Here is a 20780-nt window from a genome sequence, read left to right as displayed (position 1 = left end):
TATCTTTACACTATTCAAATCAAAATGACTATTCAAATCAATATATATATATATATGATATATGATATATGATATATGATAGTTATTATCTATATATATATATCTATATCTATATATATATTGATAATAACTATCTGATAATATAATATATATGATAATAACTATCATATATATATAGTTATTACCATTAAGTTGTACCATTATGCCCTGTCTAGTCCACTTTTATCATGCACCCCCAACCCTTATCCACAAATCCATAATTGGTTTGTGAAATCACAGAGTAACAGGTGGAGAAATATCATCTGTGACATGAGAGATATGATGTTAAGTGATAACAAATTCTGAACTGTAAACACCACCTGAGTAGGTTAATCTGTATAAGCCCACAAGGCAGTCAGTCAGGTTAGTGCCCCTCCATTGACTTGCCACTGTAAATGTAACACCTCAACCCTGCAGGGCCAATGAAATTCAGTCTGAGGAACACTTAACAAGGCTCTGATCAGGACCTGTATGATCTTTTCTCCCTAGAGACAGATTATGCACATTAGTAATGTCTGACAGTTTCCACTTTTGTGTACATAAAATAAGCTTAGAATTCTATGACCCTTACTTTCTGAGACATACCCAGTCCAATGTACTGTAGCTGTGTGTGCGTTTGTTTAGTAGGAATGTGTTCTTTCCTACCTACCGACTTCCACAGAGGGCTCTCTTCATCAGTTACACCATCCTAGACACGTTGATTGTGTTGCAGATTGTCTTATGTGTCTTTGTTTTGATTGGTTATTCTGTATCAGTGTGTGAACCTGCTATGTAATTATTAATGAATCAAACAAATACCTTGTTAAACACACACACAACACACACACACACACACACACACACACACACACACACACACACACACACACACACACACACACACACACACACACACACACACACACACACATTCCAACTCTGGTGCTAATATCTGAAGGTGAAATAGCAACAGAGGGCATTATGGGACCTGACATACGACACTGGCATTCTCCCCCTACAAAGGTCATAGGTCAAGCCACCTCTCATCTCCCTCGCCATGCAGGATGGAACCACTGCCGGGTCAGCTGGGGGTCAAGTGGTGGTGAGTGACCACAGAGTGATTCTACAGCATGAAAAATCCATCGGCTTCTCAGGTAAAGGTCCACAACAGAAGACATCATAATATTGGTGCATTTTACAGTGCCTTCGGAAAGTATTCAGACCCCTTCAGTTTTTCCACATTTTGTTGTGTTATAGACTCAATTTAAAATTGATTAAATTAAAAGAATTTGCCATCAATCCACACACAATATCCCTGAATGACAAAGCAAAAACCCGTTAATTCCAAAATTACATGAACTATTATCCTTGCATTAAGATGGACTTAATTCAACTTATTGAGTGATTTGTTGATGACATTTTTGCATTTTAGCTCATTTTAAGAGTGTCATAGCAAAGGGTCTGAATACTGAATATCTGTTTTCGCTTTGTCATTCTGGGGTATTGTGTGTGGATTGATGGCAAATTCTTTATATTTAATCCATTTTAAATTGAGTCTATAACACAACAAAATGTGGAAAAAGTGAAGTGGTCTGAATACATTCCGAAGGCACTGTACATTACACAACAGGATGCTGTGAAGGGTGAGCATTGAGCAATGAAACCTTATGTTGATGAGGGTTTATTATGGAATCCCATCTGCTCTGAAATATGAGACCATGGACCTCTGCCTCAGGACTCAGTTGTTGAGTCCCGGTCATACATCTAAAGAGCATGTCTATTTCGGAACACAAGGTTGTTGATCCTGGTCATAAACATGTTTTACATTAAATGCCTAAAGTCTCAACACATTACAATAAAAAATAAAACTGAGAACTTTATTTACTAATCTACCTAATAATTTATGTATTTATGTTTGAGTACTGTGTTGTTCTGGGTTGAAACCATTTATCATGGAGCAAGGGTACAGGAGAGGAGGAGTCTTGAGGTTTTAGGCTGTATACCTGTGGTGAGAGAGGAGATCCAGATGTGGGGGTGAGTCGTGAGTTCAGAGACAGACACTCTTTCCATCCTGGGTCTGCACTAATCCTGGTCCCTGAGAGATGAAAGGGTTGGTTGGAAGAAAGGTACCCCTCAGGTCCTGGGAGCGATACCAGGCCTCACCACCACCTGCAATGCCGAAGCTCCACACATAGTACCCCCAGAGGTGGAGTGACAGACAGGTGGATGGGGTTAGTCACTCCTGTCTCACTTCTTGGTATTTCTAAACAGGAAGCTATGCATAGCTTAAAGGCTGAGTCTTTTAACATGTATCAGGTGATACTGTTTGTCACAAGATGAAGAATGAGGGATTGACACAAGGTTAACCACATCTATAAACACATAGAAACCCCACTCATCCATTCCTACTGTAAAAGGTGACAATAACCCCTCGCTTGCATATTAACAGTCCTTGTCTTTATCATGATTCCATTTGTTCAACATTTTCTGTCCATGCAAAGCTGTGCAACCAGCATTCCTCAAACTGCAAAAGAGTATCATGCTCCCTTGAGCATGCATCTTTACAATGGCCCAACTATTGCCCACCTGGGGCACGTTAAGGTTAAGACTCAATACTAACTCAACAATGATTTGGGATGCATCACACACAGATGGTCTTGAGATTGGTTGTAAGACTTCATGTGGGTTTGAGGAACTATGGTTGAGTGCAGTGTCTTATGGTTGCATGACACTGTGATACTCGACCCCACAGTGCCCCAACATCCCCAGCAGACTGACACTGACTGATTACCCCATCCCTTTCATAAACACAGGCATACCGTTGGAGTTGTTTTCTCTGAGTGGACTCTGTGCCTTAACAGTACATCTATCCACTGTATACTTATCACTCCATTACATCTATGATGCTTTAACAGGAGGGGTTGATTGATGTGGCACTATCTGCCACAGATCTGATATACATAAAAACATTCTCAGAGCATCTGAGAATTAGACTAAATGAGCTTGACTTGAAAAGAGCCACTGATACTCCTAAGAGTACATTCAATATTTGTAGGAGCTGAGAAGAACAGAAAATAAATGGACTAAGGCTGAAAATGAATTCTCCAAAATGAAATCTCACACCTTACAAATTATTCTATCATCCATATGTGTCAGTTTATGAACCAATGAGAGTGAGGACGGCAGAAACGCATTCTATAACATTTCTTTTGGGCGTGCCTGCAGGTGCTTAAGCGAGGTGCAAGGATACGACACACGGTCCATAATTTGATTAGCGGAATGGTCATTGCTTTTGTCAAATGATACGCTACTGTAACTTCCGTATATATTTGCCCATCAGTGCTTCCGTATTAACTGTGCTACTCTTGTTGGACTATTTTGTCTATTTTGTTTCATTTTAACGCTATGCGGGCATTCCCGGAGGAGTTATCGACGCTTATTTCAGGTATTTACAACTGTATGTAAATTGGTTTGTTTATGTAATGGCATTCCAACTAAACAGTTAGTCAAACTTGACGTTTTACAAACATTTTCTAACTGTTTTGTAAAAGAGGAAGTGCTTCTACAGCAGCATGAACGGCAGTGGTCTTTCTTTCTGTCGCTCCATAGTAGCCGAGGCTATTATCACCAACAAACCGGGTCAGGTGCACTCTTGAGAGGGAGTAATAAAATCGCCTCTCATTTGGCAGTATTGAAAAGGTTACCACAAATGTCACACATTGAACTACTCATACTTTGAAGGTTTTTGAAAATTCCCATAAAGTTGATCACAAAACAAAACACAATTCCTGAATAAAAGTTTGGTTATACTATTGTTTTTGTTTTAGTTGAATTAATTCAATATGGGAATGGGTAGCATCATTCTGTAAATTGTCTTTGTAGTTACCTACCATTTGGCAAGTAATCATGTGACATTATACTTCGAATAGGTCTATTGTTGGATTTACACGTCTTCCCTTTTTCAGATGTTGAAACTTTTCTCTCTGATGGTCTAAAGGGAGAGAATTTGAGCAAGAAGGCAAAAGAGAAAAAGGAAGCCTTCATCAAACGAATTAAAGATGTAAAATCTGGGTATGCATAGATTTAGAATGTCATTAAATGTATGATTTGTGGTTTTGCTAAATAATTGTACATTCATAAATGTACAGTAACTCTGTTCTTCATAACGGTTGCTGTTTTTCCAGTAACAACATTTTTCATTTGTATTATGCAGACATATCATTTTGTTCTTGTTTCCTACAGTTACCCTCATGATTTTAAGGAGAAATGTGAGTTTTATGTCTTTAGAGTATGTTTGATATCAACTTGTTTCTTCGATGCATGGTTACACACACAACATACCATGCCTTTGTCATGATAAGTCCTTTGATGACTAATCCTCCAGATGCAGAGGAATCAGATGAAGATGAAGAGGTTGACAGCAACAATGATGGAGGATCATTGCATTCAGAGCGCACAGACCGGGATGAGGAGACCTGTGAAGGTGAGTCACACAGAGTACACACTGTAGAGCCTACTGTGTGATCGCAGCATAGGACCTGCTACTATGGGCATTGTCAAGATACTGTGGTTTAAATGCAATAACTGAAATGAAAGACCTGACAACATGAATAAACAGCTGAAATGAAAAAAACTGGCACACAGCATGTACTTACAACTTGTGTGTGAGAAAGCGAGGGTAAAGGAGATGGTAGACAGACAGGCAGACATTCCAATTGTAACTTGGCAACAGACTTTGGAAGCAATTTGAGGGGCACAACTGCTGTGGGTTGGCCCCCCATGACAGAGAGAGCATGCTTTATTACCCACAGTCTAGAGAGCGCTGTCTACAGACCTTATATCACCGCCTTACATTTCTGCTGTAGTCTAAGAAAATGCATTCCTAGATACACAGTGGCCTAACCCGTGCATGCACCATTGCAGTAACCTATACAGTGTTTGTGTATCTAGTATTGTTAATTGAGTATCAAGGTAAACCTTGTGAAATGGTGGTTAGGGGTCTGGGGTTTTATTGGCCCTAAGCAGCTGCCAGTTTTATGGCCCCTCTTTCACACAGAGCAACTTTGACACAGCAGTTGAACATTTGCATTGAAGTTGTACTCTGAACATGCAGTCTCTACTAGTTTTAACGTTGTGTCAGCCTAGTAGATGGCAGAACAAAATGGTAAAGATGGGTATTTCCCCATCAGCTATTGGTTAATGTGTCTTTTTCTACAGCCTTTCTACTGTATTTCATTTACTATTATACTAATTCACTGTGAGGTCCAGTTGGACATGGACTATGCAGATCATTTGGTACTCTGGTATAGTTGCAAGCATGTTGACAATCTTCTCACCTGCCAAAGTAACAATTGTTATATGAGCTGAGCTGTAGTAGCTGATCTAAGTAAAGTGATGAAAAATAAAAAATAAAAATAAACTGTTGATCTCACCCATCATTCTTTTTCTCCTTAGGTGTTCAGTCTCCACCTGTGGCAGCTCAGGACCTGCAGTTTGTCTTCAAGGCCGGACACCTGGAGAAACGCAGAAAGGGTGGGTATCTTCACTGAGATACACATTACATTTTGTAAAAAAAAAAAATGTTTTCCTCTAAATACTGTATGACCCTTTGTGATTGACCCTTTGTGAATAAGTGTCCCCATTGTCTTTGACAGATCACAGCTTCTTTGGGACAGAGTGGCAGAAGAGATGGTGTGCCCTGAGCAACCACACCTTCTACTATTACGGGAATGAGAAAGGTAGAAATGGATTGGTAAATTTCACTGTAGAAGTTGGGCGAGCCGTCCCCTCTATTTAGTAAGCTACTCTGTTGGGTGGAGGAAATTCTAGAAATAATAGTGGATTGCACCTACCCACTGTAATATTTAATTTCCTCTCATAGCTTAATGATGATGATACTGCAGTAATCATCCATTGTAGCTGTGACTGCAGCTGTGTTGTGTTTACTCTGACTGTCTCTCTCGTCAGACAAGCAGCAGAAGGGTGAGTTTGGGATTGATGGGTACGCTGTCAAAATGAATAACTCCCTGCGCAAAGATTCCAAGAAAGATTGCTGCTTTGAAATTTCTGCTCCTGACAAGCGAGTATATCAGGTGAGCCAGTCTCTTGATGACACTTTTGAGTATGCTGTAATCATTACAATGTGTCGATGTAACGTTCCTGACCATAAAATGGCTGAACCTGACACTCAAATATTTAGGCCTTCATTAAATATTTTTCTCATATTCAGGTTCTCTGCAATGTTTTTCCTTCCCTTAAGGAACATTTTGCTCATGCATAAATACAGTGCTATTTGTTTATGTTAATTGATTTAGGAGCAACTAACCGGTGGACTGACTGCAATTTTCTTTTTCTCTTGCCCTCTCCGCAGTTCTGTGCGTCATCCCAGAAAGAAGCAGAGGAATGGGTGGAGCAGATAGATTTTGTGCTGAGAGGTTTGTTTGCAATACTCGCCCATAGAACACATCTGTTATTCTGAATGCAACATACATTTTTTTTATATCATCAACTCTTTAATTTATAGTTTTAATGAAAAGTCGACAAACTCCTTAATATGATGATTCACTCCTTTACCAATATAGGAGGATCCTCCATTTTGTTATAATCAGAATCCAACTTAGAAAACCTTGTTGTCATGCAACAAATGGTTTCTAGGAATTGATCTTGGTGTTACACAAGATAAAAACAGCCGTGTACAGTACAGAGGACATGCATGATGTATATATAATGGCAACTGTGTGTGTGTGTGTAGACATGTCAGGGATCATCCCTGAGGACGACGATGATCAGGAGATGTATGATGACATTGGTGCTCTTGCTGATGAGCTGTCCTCGGCCCACCCAGAGCCCATTGATGATGACATCTATGAAGAACTCCCAGGTCAGCCATTTCACAGCATGTGAACACAGTCATTATGACACAGTACTGTACTCTGAGCTAAACCTCTTGAGGTTGTTACTGTACATCTTTTTGACGTACACAAGAACAGGCATTGTGGGCCTGTCAGAGAATGACCAGTCAGAGAATGTAGCCAAGAATCCTGCTGAACTAAACTCCTTTATGGCAAAATGGAGCATACACACATTCTCATGTGCTTTTCTAATGTTATGTATTTCCACAACATGGAGAACTAATTGTCTTAGCTAGAGTACTATAAGACAATGTTTGATGTGTGTTTGTCCTTACCATGTTTCCTCTGTCCACACTACACAGCCAGGCTCTCCTTCTCCTAGCACCATAGTAACAGGGCTGTGTGCACAACATGTGTAGTAATAATAATACTGTACTCTGTGTCCTTAAGTAAATGTCAAGTGTATATATCATTTCTACATCGAGAAGGATCAAGTAGAGTTTTAAGTTGAACTTGATTAACTTTCTCTAAGCAACTTGATCTTGTAATCTTGCAACTTGTGTGACTTGTATGTTAAAAGCTCACTAAACAACAGGTGTTGTAGGGGCCATGCATTCCTTCCACTGAGACCCAGATTTGACCCCTTCACTACCCTATGTTTATTTTCTCACAATCTACGCATAATTTTTGTTGTAGCGACTTTGAACATTCAACACTGAATTGGTATTGAAAACATTGTTCAATTGTTCTATAGCACCTGCCTTATATTATATGGCGGTAACTCACCCCATCCACTACCAATGAAAAATGTTTTTTATGGAGCCCTCTGGATCTACAAAGTCACACTCACTGTTGTACTTTCTCTCCACAGAGGAGCCCACTCCCACTCCCCCTAAGCCTAAGGTGGAGCTACCAAGCAAACCCCCTGCTCCTGCTGTGACAGGTAATTACACTGAAACCTGCCTCAGCTACCCTGCCTTTTCACCACCCTCTCTTTCATCCTTTAGTCTATATGTCTAGTATATGTGCTCAGGCATTCGGGTTTTTTATTGCATTGTTACAGTATGAAATATGATGAAGAAACCTATACAAGGTTTAGAGATATGGTGCATAGGATGAGGACAGGGTAGAGACCACATGAAGCACCAGGTTGCTGGCGCTTAGGGCCAGGGCTCCACAGGAAGAGGACTGGAGCCTCTTCCGCTTGCCACCCGTAATTGTCCCTTTGACAGACTACAAACTACCTCTATCTCTCCTCCAACTTCCTGGAACACTTAGCCATGGGGAAGGTCAGGAGTTGGAGTCGGCACAGTATCTTCACTCCAGACTGATGCTGTTCATAGTCTGGTGATGGTCATCACGTCTTGTTGGAGAGTAAGGCCTGCAAACTGTAGTCAGTAGGACTGGGCTTGTCTCTGTCATTTCAGGAAGTCATACTCTGGTTTGTCCCGGTGCTGGTGTAAGGCCTTAATGTTGTTGTGCATGGAGGAAGTGAAGATGAGAATGAGGAAGTTGATGTGAGAATGTTTGCTCAAAGTACACACAGTTCTGGAAATAACCACATTTCAGTTTGGTCAGTTTCAGTGATCAGGTTTTAAGGCCAAAACTAACTTGATGTAGCTTTTAAAGCCAAGTGGATCAATCTTATGAAAATCACCCCTGTACATTTCAGTCTCCTGGCTATGCACACTTACCAAGCTCATAGAGAGAAAATGAATGAAGAGGAGAAAAGAGGAAAGGTCCACTTATTAGCTCTCTACTGCACCCTGTTGGTTATTCACTTGTACCGCCACTACCACAACCACAACCACCAATGTATAATAATGGGGAAGGCTTTGATTGGAGGTAAACTGTCAATTATAGATGAGTTTTCCCTGTTTTCCTTTCTGTATGCTTCCCAGCGAACAAGAGCACAGTGAACAAAAGCACAGACTACCCAAACTACTACCAGGGCATGTGGGACTGTACAGGAGACCACCCCGACGAGCTGACCTTCCAACGAGGAGACGCCATCTACATCCTTAGCAAGGTAAGGCTGGAGGAGGAAGTAAAGTAGACATGTGAAGATATGATTGGCCCTGAATGAGCTGGGTCAGTAATGCTTTTCCTTGGTGCTCTGATGCAATTATTCATATGTCTTCGATGAAAAAATCACAACCAAGCTGATAAGCATGAAGATAGGATTTTAAAATGTGTATTTTGCCTAGTGTCTTATCCTCATAAGGCAGTTTAAGGGCAGGCCCACTTTTGCCAAGTGCTATGAGATTCTGTGGTATTTACAAAGGTTCTATGAATATCTGCACGGCTGCACCAGACCACCTAAAGTGAGAAGTTATTTCTAGGCCCTCTGAGGAACAGACTGTTCATATCCTTTCCTGGCAGCGTCTGGCCGATAGCCCCGGGGCTGAATGGCTGCTGGTGAAATGCAGGCTGAGGTGGGCCCTTGCTCTGGGCACTGTGATGGGGATTAGTTGTGTCACTGCGGAAACTGTTTTAGTGCTCTTGGCGGGTGCCGGGCTCGGCTGGCAGGCTCTGCCATTCCATCACTCGTCCGTCTGGGCCGCTTCAGCATACCGCCGCTGCCGCCGTGCCGCCAGGCTCGCAGGCCTCAGGCCACACACACCTCGCACACGTCTCCCTCACCTCGCCAGGCAGGGCTCTAATGGGAATGTGTGTTCTCAGGAAACACAGGCGGAGTCTGCCACTCCATTCAGACCAGGTGAGGACGTGTAGTGGGGGCACAATATCCGAGGCTTGTCAGCCAGGCATGTGTTCCAGGTGTGGAGAACTGGAGATTGATTATTTTCCCTTGTGTGAATGAAAGAGGAGATGCCTACCTTTGATACACATTTATTGGTGTGTCACTTTTTTATGATTCATATTGTAAGTTATATATCAAACTGCAAACAGCCATGCATAAAATCCCATGTTTCCCAGCAGGACCAATATGGTTTGTTATCTAGAGGGCCCTCAGTCATTTAGCAGATACAATATTTGCATTGTTAAATTAAACATGTCCTTCCCCTGAAAATTGTTGAATTTACTGTGTTTCACATTGGGTTTTTGTGTGGGAAATTACATATAATCAATGGGGAACCTCCTCTTGCTTCCACTCTTGTGTCGTAAATGCAACAAACCCGACCTGTTTTATATTCAAGTCTGCCATCTAGTGGTTAGTAAATGAACTGCCTGTAGTTTCAGAGAGTTTCAATCCGTTGTGTAAATGTTCTCTTTAGGCCTAACGATTTTTTAAAATAGATATTTGGATACCTCAATAAGTGAATATTCAGAGAAGGTGTGCATGGAAAACAAACATGTAAACATGTACAGCCTGTTCCTTCTCCTTCATGGAGAAGGATCAAGAACCAAGTTGTCCTTTCATTGAGCCTTCTGACTGAAAGTGCCATTAGCTGAAACCTTGGTGTTGGGGGTTGTGGCCTACTGGGAGGGCAATGACCATAAAACCTGTCTGGACTCAGGGGCCAGCTGCAGCAGGGTAGTTGACAACACCCCCCCCCCATCCCCTCCCCTCCCCTCCATGTGTCCCTCCCCCCTCCCCACAGACCAGGAATAGCTTCACTGGAACCCCACCCCTATTACAGCTGCTAGACCCCCCTGTCAGCTGTGGGTGGTGACTATCAGGTATTTGAGGGTGCTGTGTCAGGCTAACCAGCACATCTCCTAGCCTGACGTACCAAACAGCACATAAAACTAATCCAGGGAAGTCAAGTCTCACCTGCCTCAACTGCTTTGAGATATGGCTAAAGATCAGAGACCCAAACACTCTCCCCTATCCAAACCTTGTCATAGCAGTCATCAGCTCAAGGACACCTGGGATATTGCTCTATCTCTTCCCTGAAGTAGATGCATCCTGCAGTTGAACCAGGAGGCAAAGGTGTGGGCTCCAGTACAGGCTCAGCAGCAGCAGCAGCAGTTGTGTGTGTGTGTGTGTGTGTGTGTGTGTGTATGTGTGTATGTGTGTATGTGTGTATGTGTGTATGTGTGTATGTGTGTATGTGTGTGTGTGTGTGTGTGTGTGTGTGTGTGTGTCTCCGTCTCCACAGTGTGGGGTCTGTGCTCGCTTCCTCAGGCTCTCTCATTAGTCTCATACACCTCTATGTGTGACTGTGCCCCAGCTCACACTCACTCAAGCATGACTTATTTATCAGTCAATACTGGGCATGTCCACACAACGAGGTGTGGCTGTTTCAAAGGGCAGCCACAGGAAGCGGTAACACACACACACACACATACAGCCCTAGTTAGTTTCCTGAATTACCCTCTGGGGGATGGGGACAAATGTCATATTCATCTTGTCACACACTAATAAGTGGGCTGTAACATTTAGTGTTTATGTAGCATGTAATTACATTTGTGTACGATGTGAATGAATTTGTAGTTAATTAGATGGAGTAATTAATATTAATAAGATTGAGTAATTAATATTAGCTGTCTTCATGGCATTGTTTGATCATGGACTTTTGCCACAAGCAGTGAGTCCAGCATTGTCTCTGTCTAACATACACAGCCGACTTCTCCCACCAGAAGACTGTATACCATGACTCTGTTCCTCAACTTAGACTCTCCAGGGGGTACTGGTACTTTGCTTCCACCCCTCTCTCTATCCATTAGAAAAATAGTACCTGAACTCCCTCACCCCCTGCCAGAGAGTCTCTCCTCTCCCAGGGCTTTGCTGTATGTGCTGGGATGGAAACACTGTGCAGGTCCCTCTTCCCTCTCGCTTGATAGCATGCGGTCTCCAGTGTGATTCATGTCCTGGGAGGACTTTCATGTGAGGTCAGGCTCTCGGGCAAGGGGAGAGTGTGGGGGGGGGGGGGCGCAGATTCTCTGCGCGTCTCAGATCTCTCCCCGTGGCGCCCTCCTTATATCTCAGCACGCATGAAGCCATTTGAAGCTATTACTCGCCATGATGTGACGGATTTATGTGTGATGTGCTCTCCGTTAGCGGAGACTTTCATGAGGCGGGTGAACTTGCAGGAGGCTCCAGAACCAGGGACAGGGAGAGACGAGAGAGAGAGAGAGAGAGAGAGAGAGAGAGGGGAATGCATGAAGAGGAGAGAGAGAATAATAGGAGTGTAGGCTATGAGAGGAGAAAGCAGGAAGGAGAGTGAGGAAGGGAAAGGGGGAACGTAGTAGTGATGGTGGTAGAGGAGGGCATGTTGTAGCTGAGTGATCTGCTCCTCATTAAGGCTGACCTCATCTGTTCCTCATCTCCTCCCTCCACTCTCAGGCCTGCTGTGTCACCAGAGGGATGGTAGACTCCACTCATATTAGTACTATACTAGTGTGTTGGTTTACTTAGTCACCTCTGTTCTGGCGGGATATGAGCATAACTAGTGTTTTTGTTTAGTACAACTATGATTGGATAATAATATTCATTCTATAGTTTCTGGGAAAGGACCACTGGGAGAGTATTGTTAAGAGAATATAGTCAGGCAGTCTGTGTCAGGCTCCACTGAAAAAAATAAAATCTTTCATTATGAAAATGAACGTTATTTCTGGATTGATTCTAGGTCATCCGCTTGTAACTGTTCTATCATCTTTCTCTCTCTCTCTCTCTCTCTCTCTCCCCCTACTCACTCTCTTCCCCCCCAATCAGGAGTACCAGAACTTTGGCTGGTGGGTCGGGGAGATGAAGGGCTCCATTGGCATCGTGCCCAAAGATTTCCTCCTGGAGATGTATGTCATATAAAAGCCAGCTGCGTAAGTATTCCGCAATGACACATCAACCCAGGCATGGGTGGTAGAACTGCTAGCTTGTCCCCTATTGGGCCAGTTTGACTATTTTGATCTTAGTTTGCCAAAGAAGCAGTTTATATTAGAGTAATAGATTACTGTAGTTTTTATCAGTATCTTCTCATCTGCCAATGTGTTTCATAAGCTAAAGACATGTATGTTTTGCAATTTGACTGACAGTATGGATCCTCTGTTTTGCTTTTAGGGACATCTAAATCCCATCTTCAGTCTAATATATAGCATCAGATCATCTCTGAGGGCACATGAAGCTAACTATCTGCAGCAAAAAAAATTGCATTAAATAGCCAATCTCCATAAGCTCTGTGAAAGGTTGTAAGATTCAGATAATACTGAATTATGTTGGCTATGTAAAATACAGTGAGTGACCAGTTGGTGTACATCTTGCTCTTACAGGTATTGGAGTTCAGTAAATTGTTTTGTGTGTAACTTATTCTCTCTGGTAAAATGTCTAGTATGAATTGCTTATGGGGCTTTTGATTGAGAAATAGTGAGTATATAGGAGTTGTCAAGCAAATTGAATAAAGGTTTCAAAAGACTTTGTTGTTTTTTTCTGAACTGTATGGCTAGTGAACCACAAGGTGGCATCAGAGTCTTTGCAGAGGTCACCTCCACGGTCGGTGCCAGCTCTCTACCGACTAGTGCATAGAACACTGTTATTATTCGTCCCTAAGAGGTTCTAGACTATCACAGGCATACTGTTTTCATGGCATTGTATCTTGAATATTTCAACTGTAATATGTTGCTATTGGTAAGTTGTTTTGTAGTATGGCAATAAATTGTACATTTCACTTATATTGCAGCTTCCAATTATTCCCATAATTCCCCAGCTATATTCAGAGCATAAGCATATTAGTATTCTCTGGGCCGGTTTCACAGACAAGGCTTAAGCGTAGTCCTAGACTAAAAAGCATCCTCAGTGGCAATTTGCCATTGAAAGTGTGAATTAGTCCTGGACTGTCTGTGAAACCGGCCCTTTGAGTCGTTTAGCCTTTTTTTTTTTTAAACATAGATTTAAAAAAAAAAAAAAAAAAAAAAAAAATGAATACACAGAATGAAAGCTTCTGAGAGTACTGAGATGGATGCAAAGGATAATTGATTTTCCAGGGAGCCAACATGGTCTGATGTACTGGACTGTAACGTTAGAGAACATCCATGCAACATTGCTGACACGTGCAAAGGTCTGTGCTTGTTGAAGTGAGAATACTTAATTAAAAAGATGAATTGGACCGTTACTTATAGCGTGCAGCAGAGAGAATCAATGTGGATTCCACATGTTCAATCAATTTCCCTATCATCCTTGCATCATGAAGATTTGATTAATTTGTTTTTGTGAGAACGGTCTTTGATACATTCTCTGTTGTATGTTCTACGACAGTAAGTGCCTGAATCATATTTTGTTTAATAATTTCTCCCATTTTATCAGCTGACTGCCTTGAGCAATAGATACAGATCAAAGGAATATCATTCTTAAAGGGTCCATGTATGAGAGATGAGAAACAGAGAGTTAGATATGACTGGAGCTGTAGAGAGTTGAGAGGGTAGGTTGTAGGAGGTTCATCGTATAGGGTCATTAGAATGCCAGTGGGCTATAGGGCAGCTCTGTCTGTACTCTGGATGGGGGGAGGATGGGGGGAGGGAAACAGACACTCAATTGGGTTCAGCATCCAACCATCTACAAAGTTAACCTTTGCTGATGTAACATGGGGAAATCACCTGTCAAGCGCAATACTTGTATTTGCACATGCACATCATCAGCCTACATTTCAATGGCATCCTTATGTGTAAGCCAATGCAGCTTAGCTCAGGTTGTGTTCAGGGCTATTTTGGTTTCTGGTCAATGCTCCTGTATCGGATCATTCAAAGAGTGCCATGTTTTTATGGCACCTGAGAGACCGCTGGTAGAGGTGCACAGTGTGGCAGATGGGCGGCCCTGCTGTTTGCCTGATTTTAATGGTGAAGAATACCCATAAGGCTGTTGCCCACACCATCAGCAGGGGTGCTGATCACCCTCTGAGGGGCTGTTTGGCAGCAGGCATGACATGTATGCAGTATACAATCTAACTGAAGCACCAAACTGCTTAATGCTATACATATGTGTGTAATCTGTTGCATTTATGACTAAGTTGCATAGAGGAAAATGTTATATGAAATCAAAATTGTAAACAATATGTGTTGGTTGAAATGGCCTCTGAGAACAGAGAACGGTGAGCGGTGAGTATGCAGGAGAATATCTATTTTTGGAGTGGAGGTCTTTCTGTAGAGGTGAGAGCAAGTTCTGGTATATCTGGATGGGAGGGGGCAGAATATTCTCTCTCCCTCCCTCCCTCCCTCCCTCCCTCGATCCCTCCCTCTCTTTCTCTCTCTATACTGGGTTTTGTTCTGCTGACTGATGCTGCACCAGGCCCCTGTCCTCTGGGTGACATTCAAACCCAACATAAATTCTGCTCTTTACGGCACAGCAGGGCGATAAATCCCCCTGCTAATTGGAGATGCAATGAATTACCATAATTAGTTATCGAATATATTACATTGAATACATTGAGGGAAGAGAGGAGTGGTTAAGGCTTTGTTGCAGGGGCTTGCAGGAATGTAGTGAATTGCGTGTGATTTGTATTAGATAGTGGTTTCATGTGGCTGAGTAAACCAGGCCCACTGCAGAAGAAACCCATCAACTAATTCACCTGCATCACATTTTACATCTACGGATCACATTTTACATCTACGCTTTAGTCATTTAGCACAATAAGTACATTTGTCTAAAGTAAGTGAATCAACTGTACATCACAGGCAGTCACAGTGCTAGAGAAAGGAAGACAAGGTCTTTTTTCTGGGGGGGGTTTTCTGGGGGGTTTTTCCACTAAAGTTGATGATGATGAAGATCAATCTGTGATGTTATCTGCTTGGAATTCCACATTGAGTTGTGAATTTCTAGCAATAAAGGGACAAATATTTCCAGACATATGGCAAAGTTTGTGTCCTCATCAGTAGAACCCTCTTCCCCCTTAACAGACCACCTTTCTAAGCTAGGCTATGGGTTAGGCTGCCAAAGGCAAGTTAGGCTAAATATTGCCTCTCTCTTTTATGGTGCTAATAAAAAAATTTGTTAATGGATGTCAACTCCACCCTCCCCTCAGCTTTGGACAGCCATATCCCCAGAATATACAGGCCCTTTTATTACAATTTAACACTAAGATATAATGTTTCATAGATAAATGCCAGTGTGCCATTAATCTTGAGAGCACTAAATTTCACTAATGATACCAGAATATCACTAATTAATACTTGCAACCATAAAAACAAAGTTTTACCAGCCAAATATATAGTTAGAGCATCTGAGGAATAATGGAGAAAAAGTGTTTCTGAAAAATAAGATGAGGGAAAAATAAAGAAATCCCACAATTTCTACTCTGAAAAGTGTGCGTGCGTGGGCAGGCGATGATGTGGCCAGGGGCTTGCAACCGATTTTAAGAACAATCCCATAGGCCCTGCTCAGGTACAGGCACAGTATGCAGTTGTGTTCTATTGGTTGTAATCTTTATCTCCTCTGTGGTAGTGAGGCTGCTCTCCTGCCCTTTAACACCCTCATTCCTTGGACTGGTAGTGTGGCATAGACTTGATTCATACCATGTTGGAGAGGTAGTCTTGATAAAGCAGTCAGACTATTCTTCTGCTCTTTTCCCAGGTGTTTCAGTTGTAGATCATTGTACAGTGTCATTGAGAGTTTCTGTTGGTAATAATACAGTCTTATTTATGTGATATCCCCTGGCATTCTGTGGGAAATGTATTACCTCTCCAACTGGCCCTCTGTCAGCATTCCATTAAAGCCTCTTCCCCAGGTCTAAACCTTTAAATCTGAAATGGATGCTTCTAGAATGGAAGTCACTATTAATTGAGGTCAGCCTCCATAGATGCATCTCATGAGGAAGACAAATTGAGAGTACTTTAGCTGGCTTATGACATCGCAGAAGATGTAGTATGTGTGTGGTGCAATTTCATAATAGTGATGACTGTAGGTTTTGAGACCTGGCTATGTGTCTGGGTATCAGCCAGCCGATGCAACTGATGGATAAACCATACAGTGTCAAATTCTTGCATAGATTGATCCACTCTTTGATGTAACCTCTGTACAGATCCCACCACATTTAATGACCCAGTCTATTTGTGAAGTAATTCACCACATTGGGTTTTAGGGAGATTTTCCACAGATTCTGTAGTTTTTGCATAGTCTGAGCGTGACTTTACGAGCTGCAGACTGGGGAGGGTGGCAGGGTAGTTAATCAGCAGCTCTTCTCCTGGGCTCTGCCGCAGAGGGACCAGGCTGGTTGTGCATTAAGAGAGTGTCCATCTCTCCCATGCATTATCAATGGCTGCTCGGGCTGCTTGTTAATTGTTTCCTGGGAGCAGCAGGCTGCAGCGTCTAGGGAGGAGATCATATATCATAGCCAGGGGCAGGGAAGGAGACTCTAGTGGTGCCCCCACCTCAGGAGACCCTGTAATATCCTGGACCCGTAAGTCCCCCTAAATGGTCTCCTACCCTCCTTCTTAAGACAAGAACCAAGGAGAGACATTCATCTTATCACAATGATTTTAAACCTCTAACAAAGGCATTGACAGAGATACTTCAAATCAATTCAAAATGGAATCAGCAAAGTAATACTGTCGTGTCTCGTTGTGTACTTCCTCTGCCAAATAGCCTACCAGAGATATGTATACAGTATAACGAATCCTTCAATGTGTGTCTAGTTAACCACCAAAACATCAGTTTGTGACCCTGTCACAAAGAGGCTTGTCTGTACTGTCACTTACTGTATATGTCACCATTACAGATAGGCCTCATGTAGCGGTGGGGCCCTTTTCTGTAGAGCAGAGCTGACTGTCCTGGCTGTCAGAGGAGGGAGAGCGATGCATTGATGAGTCTCCCAGAATAAATCAGTCCCATCAAAGTGACAGGTGTTTGTCCACCTGCTATAAACATCTCTCCCACGCCTTGCCCCTGTGCCGTACGCTCAGGGATTATTTACTGGGCACTGGGCTCTGATCTCTGGCCCTGTATACTCTCTGCCTGCCCAGGGTCAGTGGCTCTAATATTACGCTTGCGCCCCATTGCTGCCTTGCTAGACTAGTTAGTGGGTGAGTGATGACCCTAAGTTGCTTGGTTGTTGCTGGACTGTATTGCAGGGAGGTGAGCGATGTGAGAGATGTTGACTGAAACTAGACCCCTACCACCCAAACGTACACCTCACACTACTAAAACCTCCCAACAGCTGTCAACCTACCAGTCCTTGGCATGTGGATTGTTGCTCTCTCTCTCTCTCTCTCTCACCATCACCCTCTCCCTCTCTTTCTCGCTCTCCTACTGCCCACAGAGATGCCTTTGGCTGTGACAACACACACCCTAATGGAGAGTCAGGCTCAATGTCACACTATTCCAGATATAGCAGCTTGACCCTGAGACAGCCCCTGACCAGGGAGCACTGGAAGTGCAGGAATGAGAGTTCTATTACTGGGGAATGTGCTGAGGTTAACAGTGTCACTGGACAGCAGACTGTTGGACTTACTTACGCTCATTCAGTGTCAGTGGACCTGGAGGCTGTAATACTTCAGTCCAAATATATGCCCTGTCAGACTAACCTTGTGGTGATTTAGAGGTTGAGGTGTATACAAGTCGGCCCATCAGTAGTCTTAGAAGGTCACAACAAAGGCACAGTGCTGACTCACACAGGCCCAGGGTCAGGGAAGGCATCACCATAGAGAGGCAGCATGCTAATGCTAACCAACAGAGGGCAGGGCCAGAAATCACCATAGAGCGGCAGTGAGAAAACTTTCAAAGGTTGTATTGAGTATCTGCAAATGAGGAGGTGTGATAGGGACAGCACTCTGCAGTGACAGAGCCCTAAGTCAGGTTGTATGACCGGAGCTTTCTGCTACTATAGGATCCTTTAGTGGAATGTTGGGCTCAGATGGCAACTCGGATGAGATCCCATAGTTCAGATTCATGTCAGCTATACAAGAGCAAAAATATTGATTTATTGATTCATTTATTTCTATATGACATTATGGTTTAGGCTACATGCCGTATCAGTTTTATATTGAGTGCACATTTTGCCTGCATATAAAATTTGCTGCAGGGCAATTAACATTTCCATGAATGATAATCATATGAATTTAGGATACTCATTACATGTATTGCGTGAGTAGCAGGTGGGGTAATTTGAGTAATTTGTGACTACGTGGAGGCGTAGAGATGATAGACGGTGTCTGGAGCAGACAATCCGAGCCGGCCACTGGATCTACTGCAGAGTAAGGAGAATTTAGGCTCATCATAAAAAATTTCTCCTCTCCTCTATTTCACTCCGACACTTTTATGCTTTTTTTATTTTCTACCTCATTGCAGCCGTGAGCTGCCTGCTGATTTACACACACTGGCAGTGAGGCACGGAGGCCTCGAGAGACAGAGCCCTCCACCCCTCCACCCCTCCACCCCTCCATCCCTCCCTCACGCCCTCCTCTGAACTGTGTACACCTAGAGAACTCCCACTCTCCTCGTTCCTCATTCCTAATAAGACATTACATTGGATGTGTTATTATTAACACCCATGCTGTGACAGACTGAGGGACTGCCCCTCTATGCCCAAGACACATTTAAGATGAGCAAAAAAAGTAATGGAAACCTAAGGTATTGATTTAGGTCCAGGATAGAATAAAACTAGATTAGAGTGATCACATTTCATTTCTGGAGCTCTCTGCTACTGAATAATATTGCTGCTTTGAGAAGAAGCAAAAAAGCTGGTGAGATATGGTATACAAGGTGTTCTTTGAATATTATTTTAGGATGGAAATTATGATACAGCTATCTCAACTTCCCCCCCCCCCCAGGCCCTGTGTAGAGTGGAGATGAGACTGTAACGCTCGGTAGGTCCTGATGTCTGGAGACAAGGAGCTGTTGTGTGCTTCACTACAGCGATCACACTCATTCCCAGTAATTGCTACATCCGGGCGAAGTGTGTCGGCACTGTCTGCCTTGTAACAATAGTAATACCAGGTACAGCCAAGCAGAACAAACCTAAGGTAGCTAGCTTGTCAGATTTGATGAATGACAGACAACTTCTACGTTAGCTCATTTCCATCGCTGACAAGAGACTGACAGAGAAATATGTTGCAGCCTTGAAATGGCAGCAGAATGGATTGTTTTTCACAGATTGAAGCGGGTGTTAAGATGGGAAGACTTGCACACACACACTCACACACACGCACGCACACGCACACGCACACGCACACACACACACACACACACACACACACACACACACACACACACACACACACACACACACACAGGCGAGAGAGGACAGATGTGATGGTGTCGTGCTGAAGCTCCCTTCTCGGTTCTCTGCAAGCTGAACATTTGTGGCCATCAGTAAATCAGTGTTTGACAGAGTCATGCAATATGGAGGATCTGTACAAAGTACTGTCTCAGTTTAACTCATTCATAATTCAGCCAAATCTGATGAATATTGAACACTTGGCTCACTGTTTTCTGACCCTTTATTCGCACTTACGTATTTCATTCCCAGAAGCTTTGAACTGAACTGTCTCAGATGCGGAATTCTAGCCTGAACCCTTGACTGGACATGGGCAGATCTCTGGTTGGTAGATCTGTATAATGTGCTACTTAAATTGTGTGTGTGTGTGTGTGTGTGTGTGTGTGTGTGTGTGTGTGTGAATCCCATAGGCCCTGTCAATCCCATAGGGGGGACTGTCTCTGTCATAGTGAGGACTGCTCTCATGCCCTTTAACACCTTTGACACACGTGTGTGTGTGTGTTTGTATGTGTGTGTGTGTGTGTGTGTGTTTGTGTGTATCCTGTGCCATGCTGTCTCAGGAGGAGGTGCTATGTGACTGGTCTGTATGATCTGCTCATCTCACTCCCACAGAGCTGCAGTCACAGAGATTTAATATCCCAAGCCCTGCTGTACTCCTGTAGCTGCTAATGGTTCCTCTATAATGTGGTACTTAAAATGCATGAGCAGCCTCTGATTTATCTCAGAATCACCTCCGCTGGAGCGTATCTGCTCCCAATAGCTCCATTTGTTTTTGGGCTCTCTGCAGTCTGCTCTCTCCGAGCCATGATGG

At 43.0% G+C, this 20780-nt stretch overlaps 1 protein-coding gene across 1 annotated transcript; it reads left to right on the top strand.

Moving 5' to 3' along the window:
* Positions 1-3272: 3272 nt before the first annotated feature.
* On the top strand, positions 3273-13183 carry skap2 (src kinase associated phosphoprotein 2). Its single transcript, XM_083678844.1, has 13 exons — positions 3273-3463; positions 3984-4089; positions 4261-4286; positions 4403-4501; positions 5473-5550; positions 5673-5756; positions 5986-6110; positions 6389-6452; positions 6770-6898; positions 7741-7812; positions 8771-8898; positions 12490-12593; positions 12832-13183. Exons 1-12 carry the CDS (start codon positions 3424-3426, stop codon positions 12580-12582), a joined length of 1044 nt encoding a protein of 347 aa, XP_083534970.1. The 5' UTR covers positions 3273-3423; the 3' UTR covers positions 12583-12593; positions 12832-13183.
* The last annotated feature ends 7597 nt before the right edge of the window (positions 13184-20780 follow it).

This window comes from Argentina silus, assembly GCF_951799395.1.
Source record: "Argentina silus genome assembly, chromosome: 10".
Classification (NCBI taxonomy): domain Eukaryota; kingdom Metazoa; phylum Chordata; class Actinopteri; order Argentiniformes; family Argentinidae; genus Argentina; species Argentina silus.
Note: the sequence above shows the minus strand (reverse complement) of the source record. Positions and strands in the feature narration are given on the sequence as shown.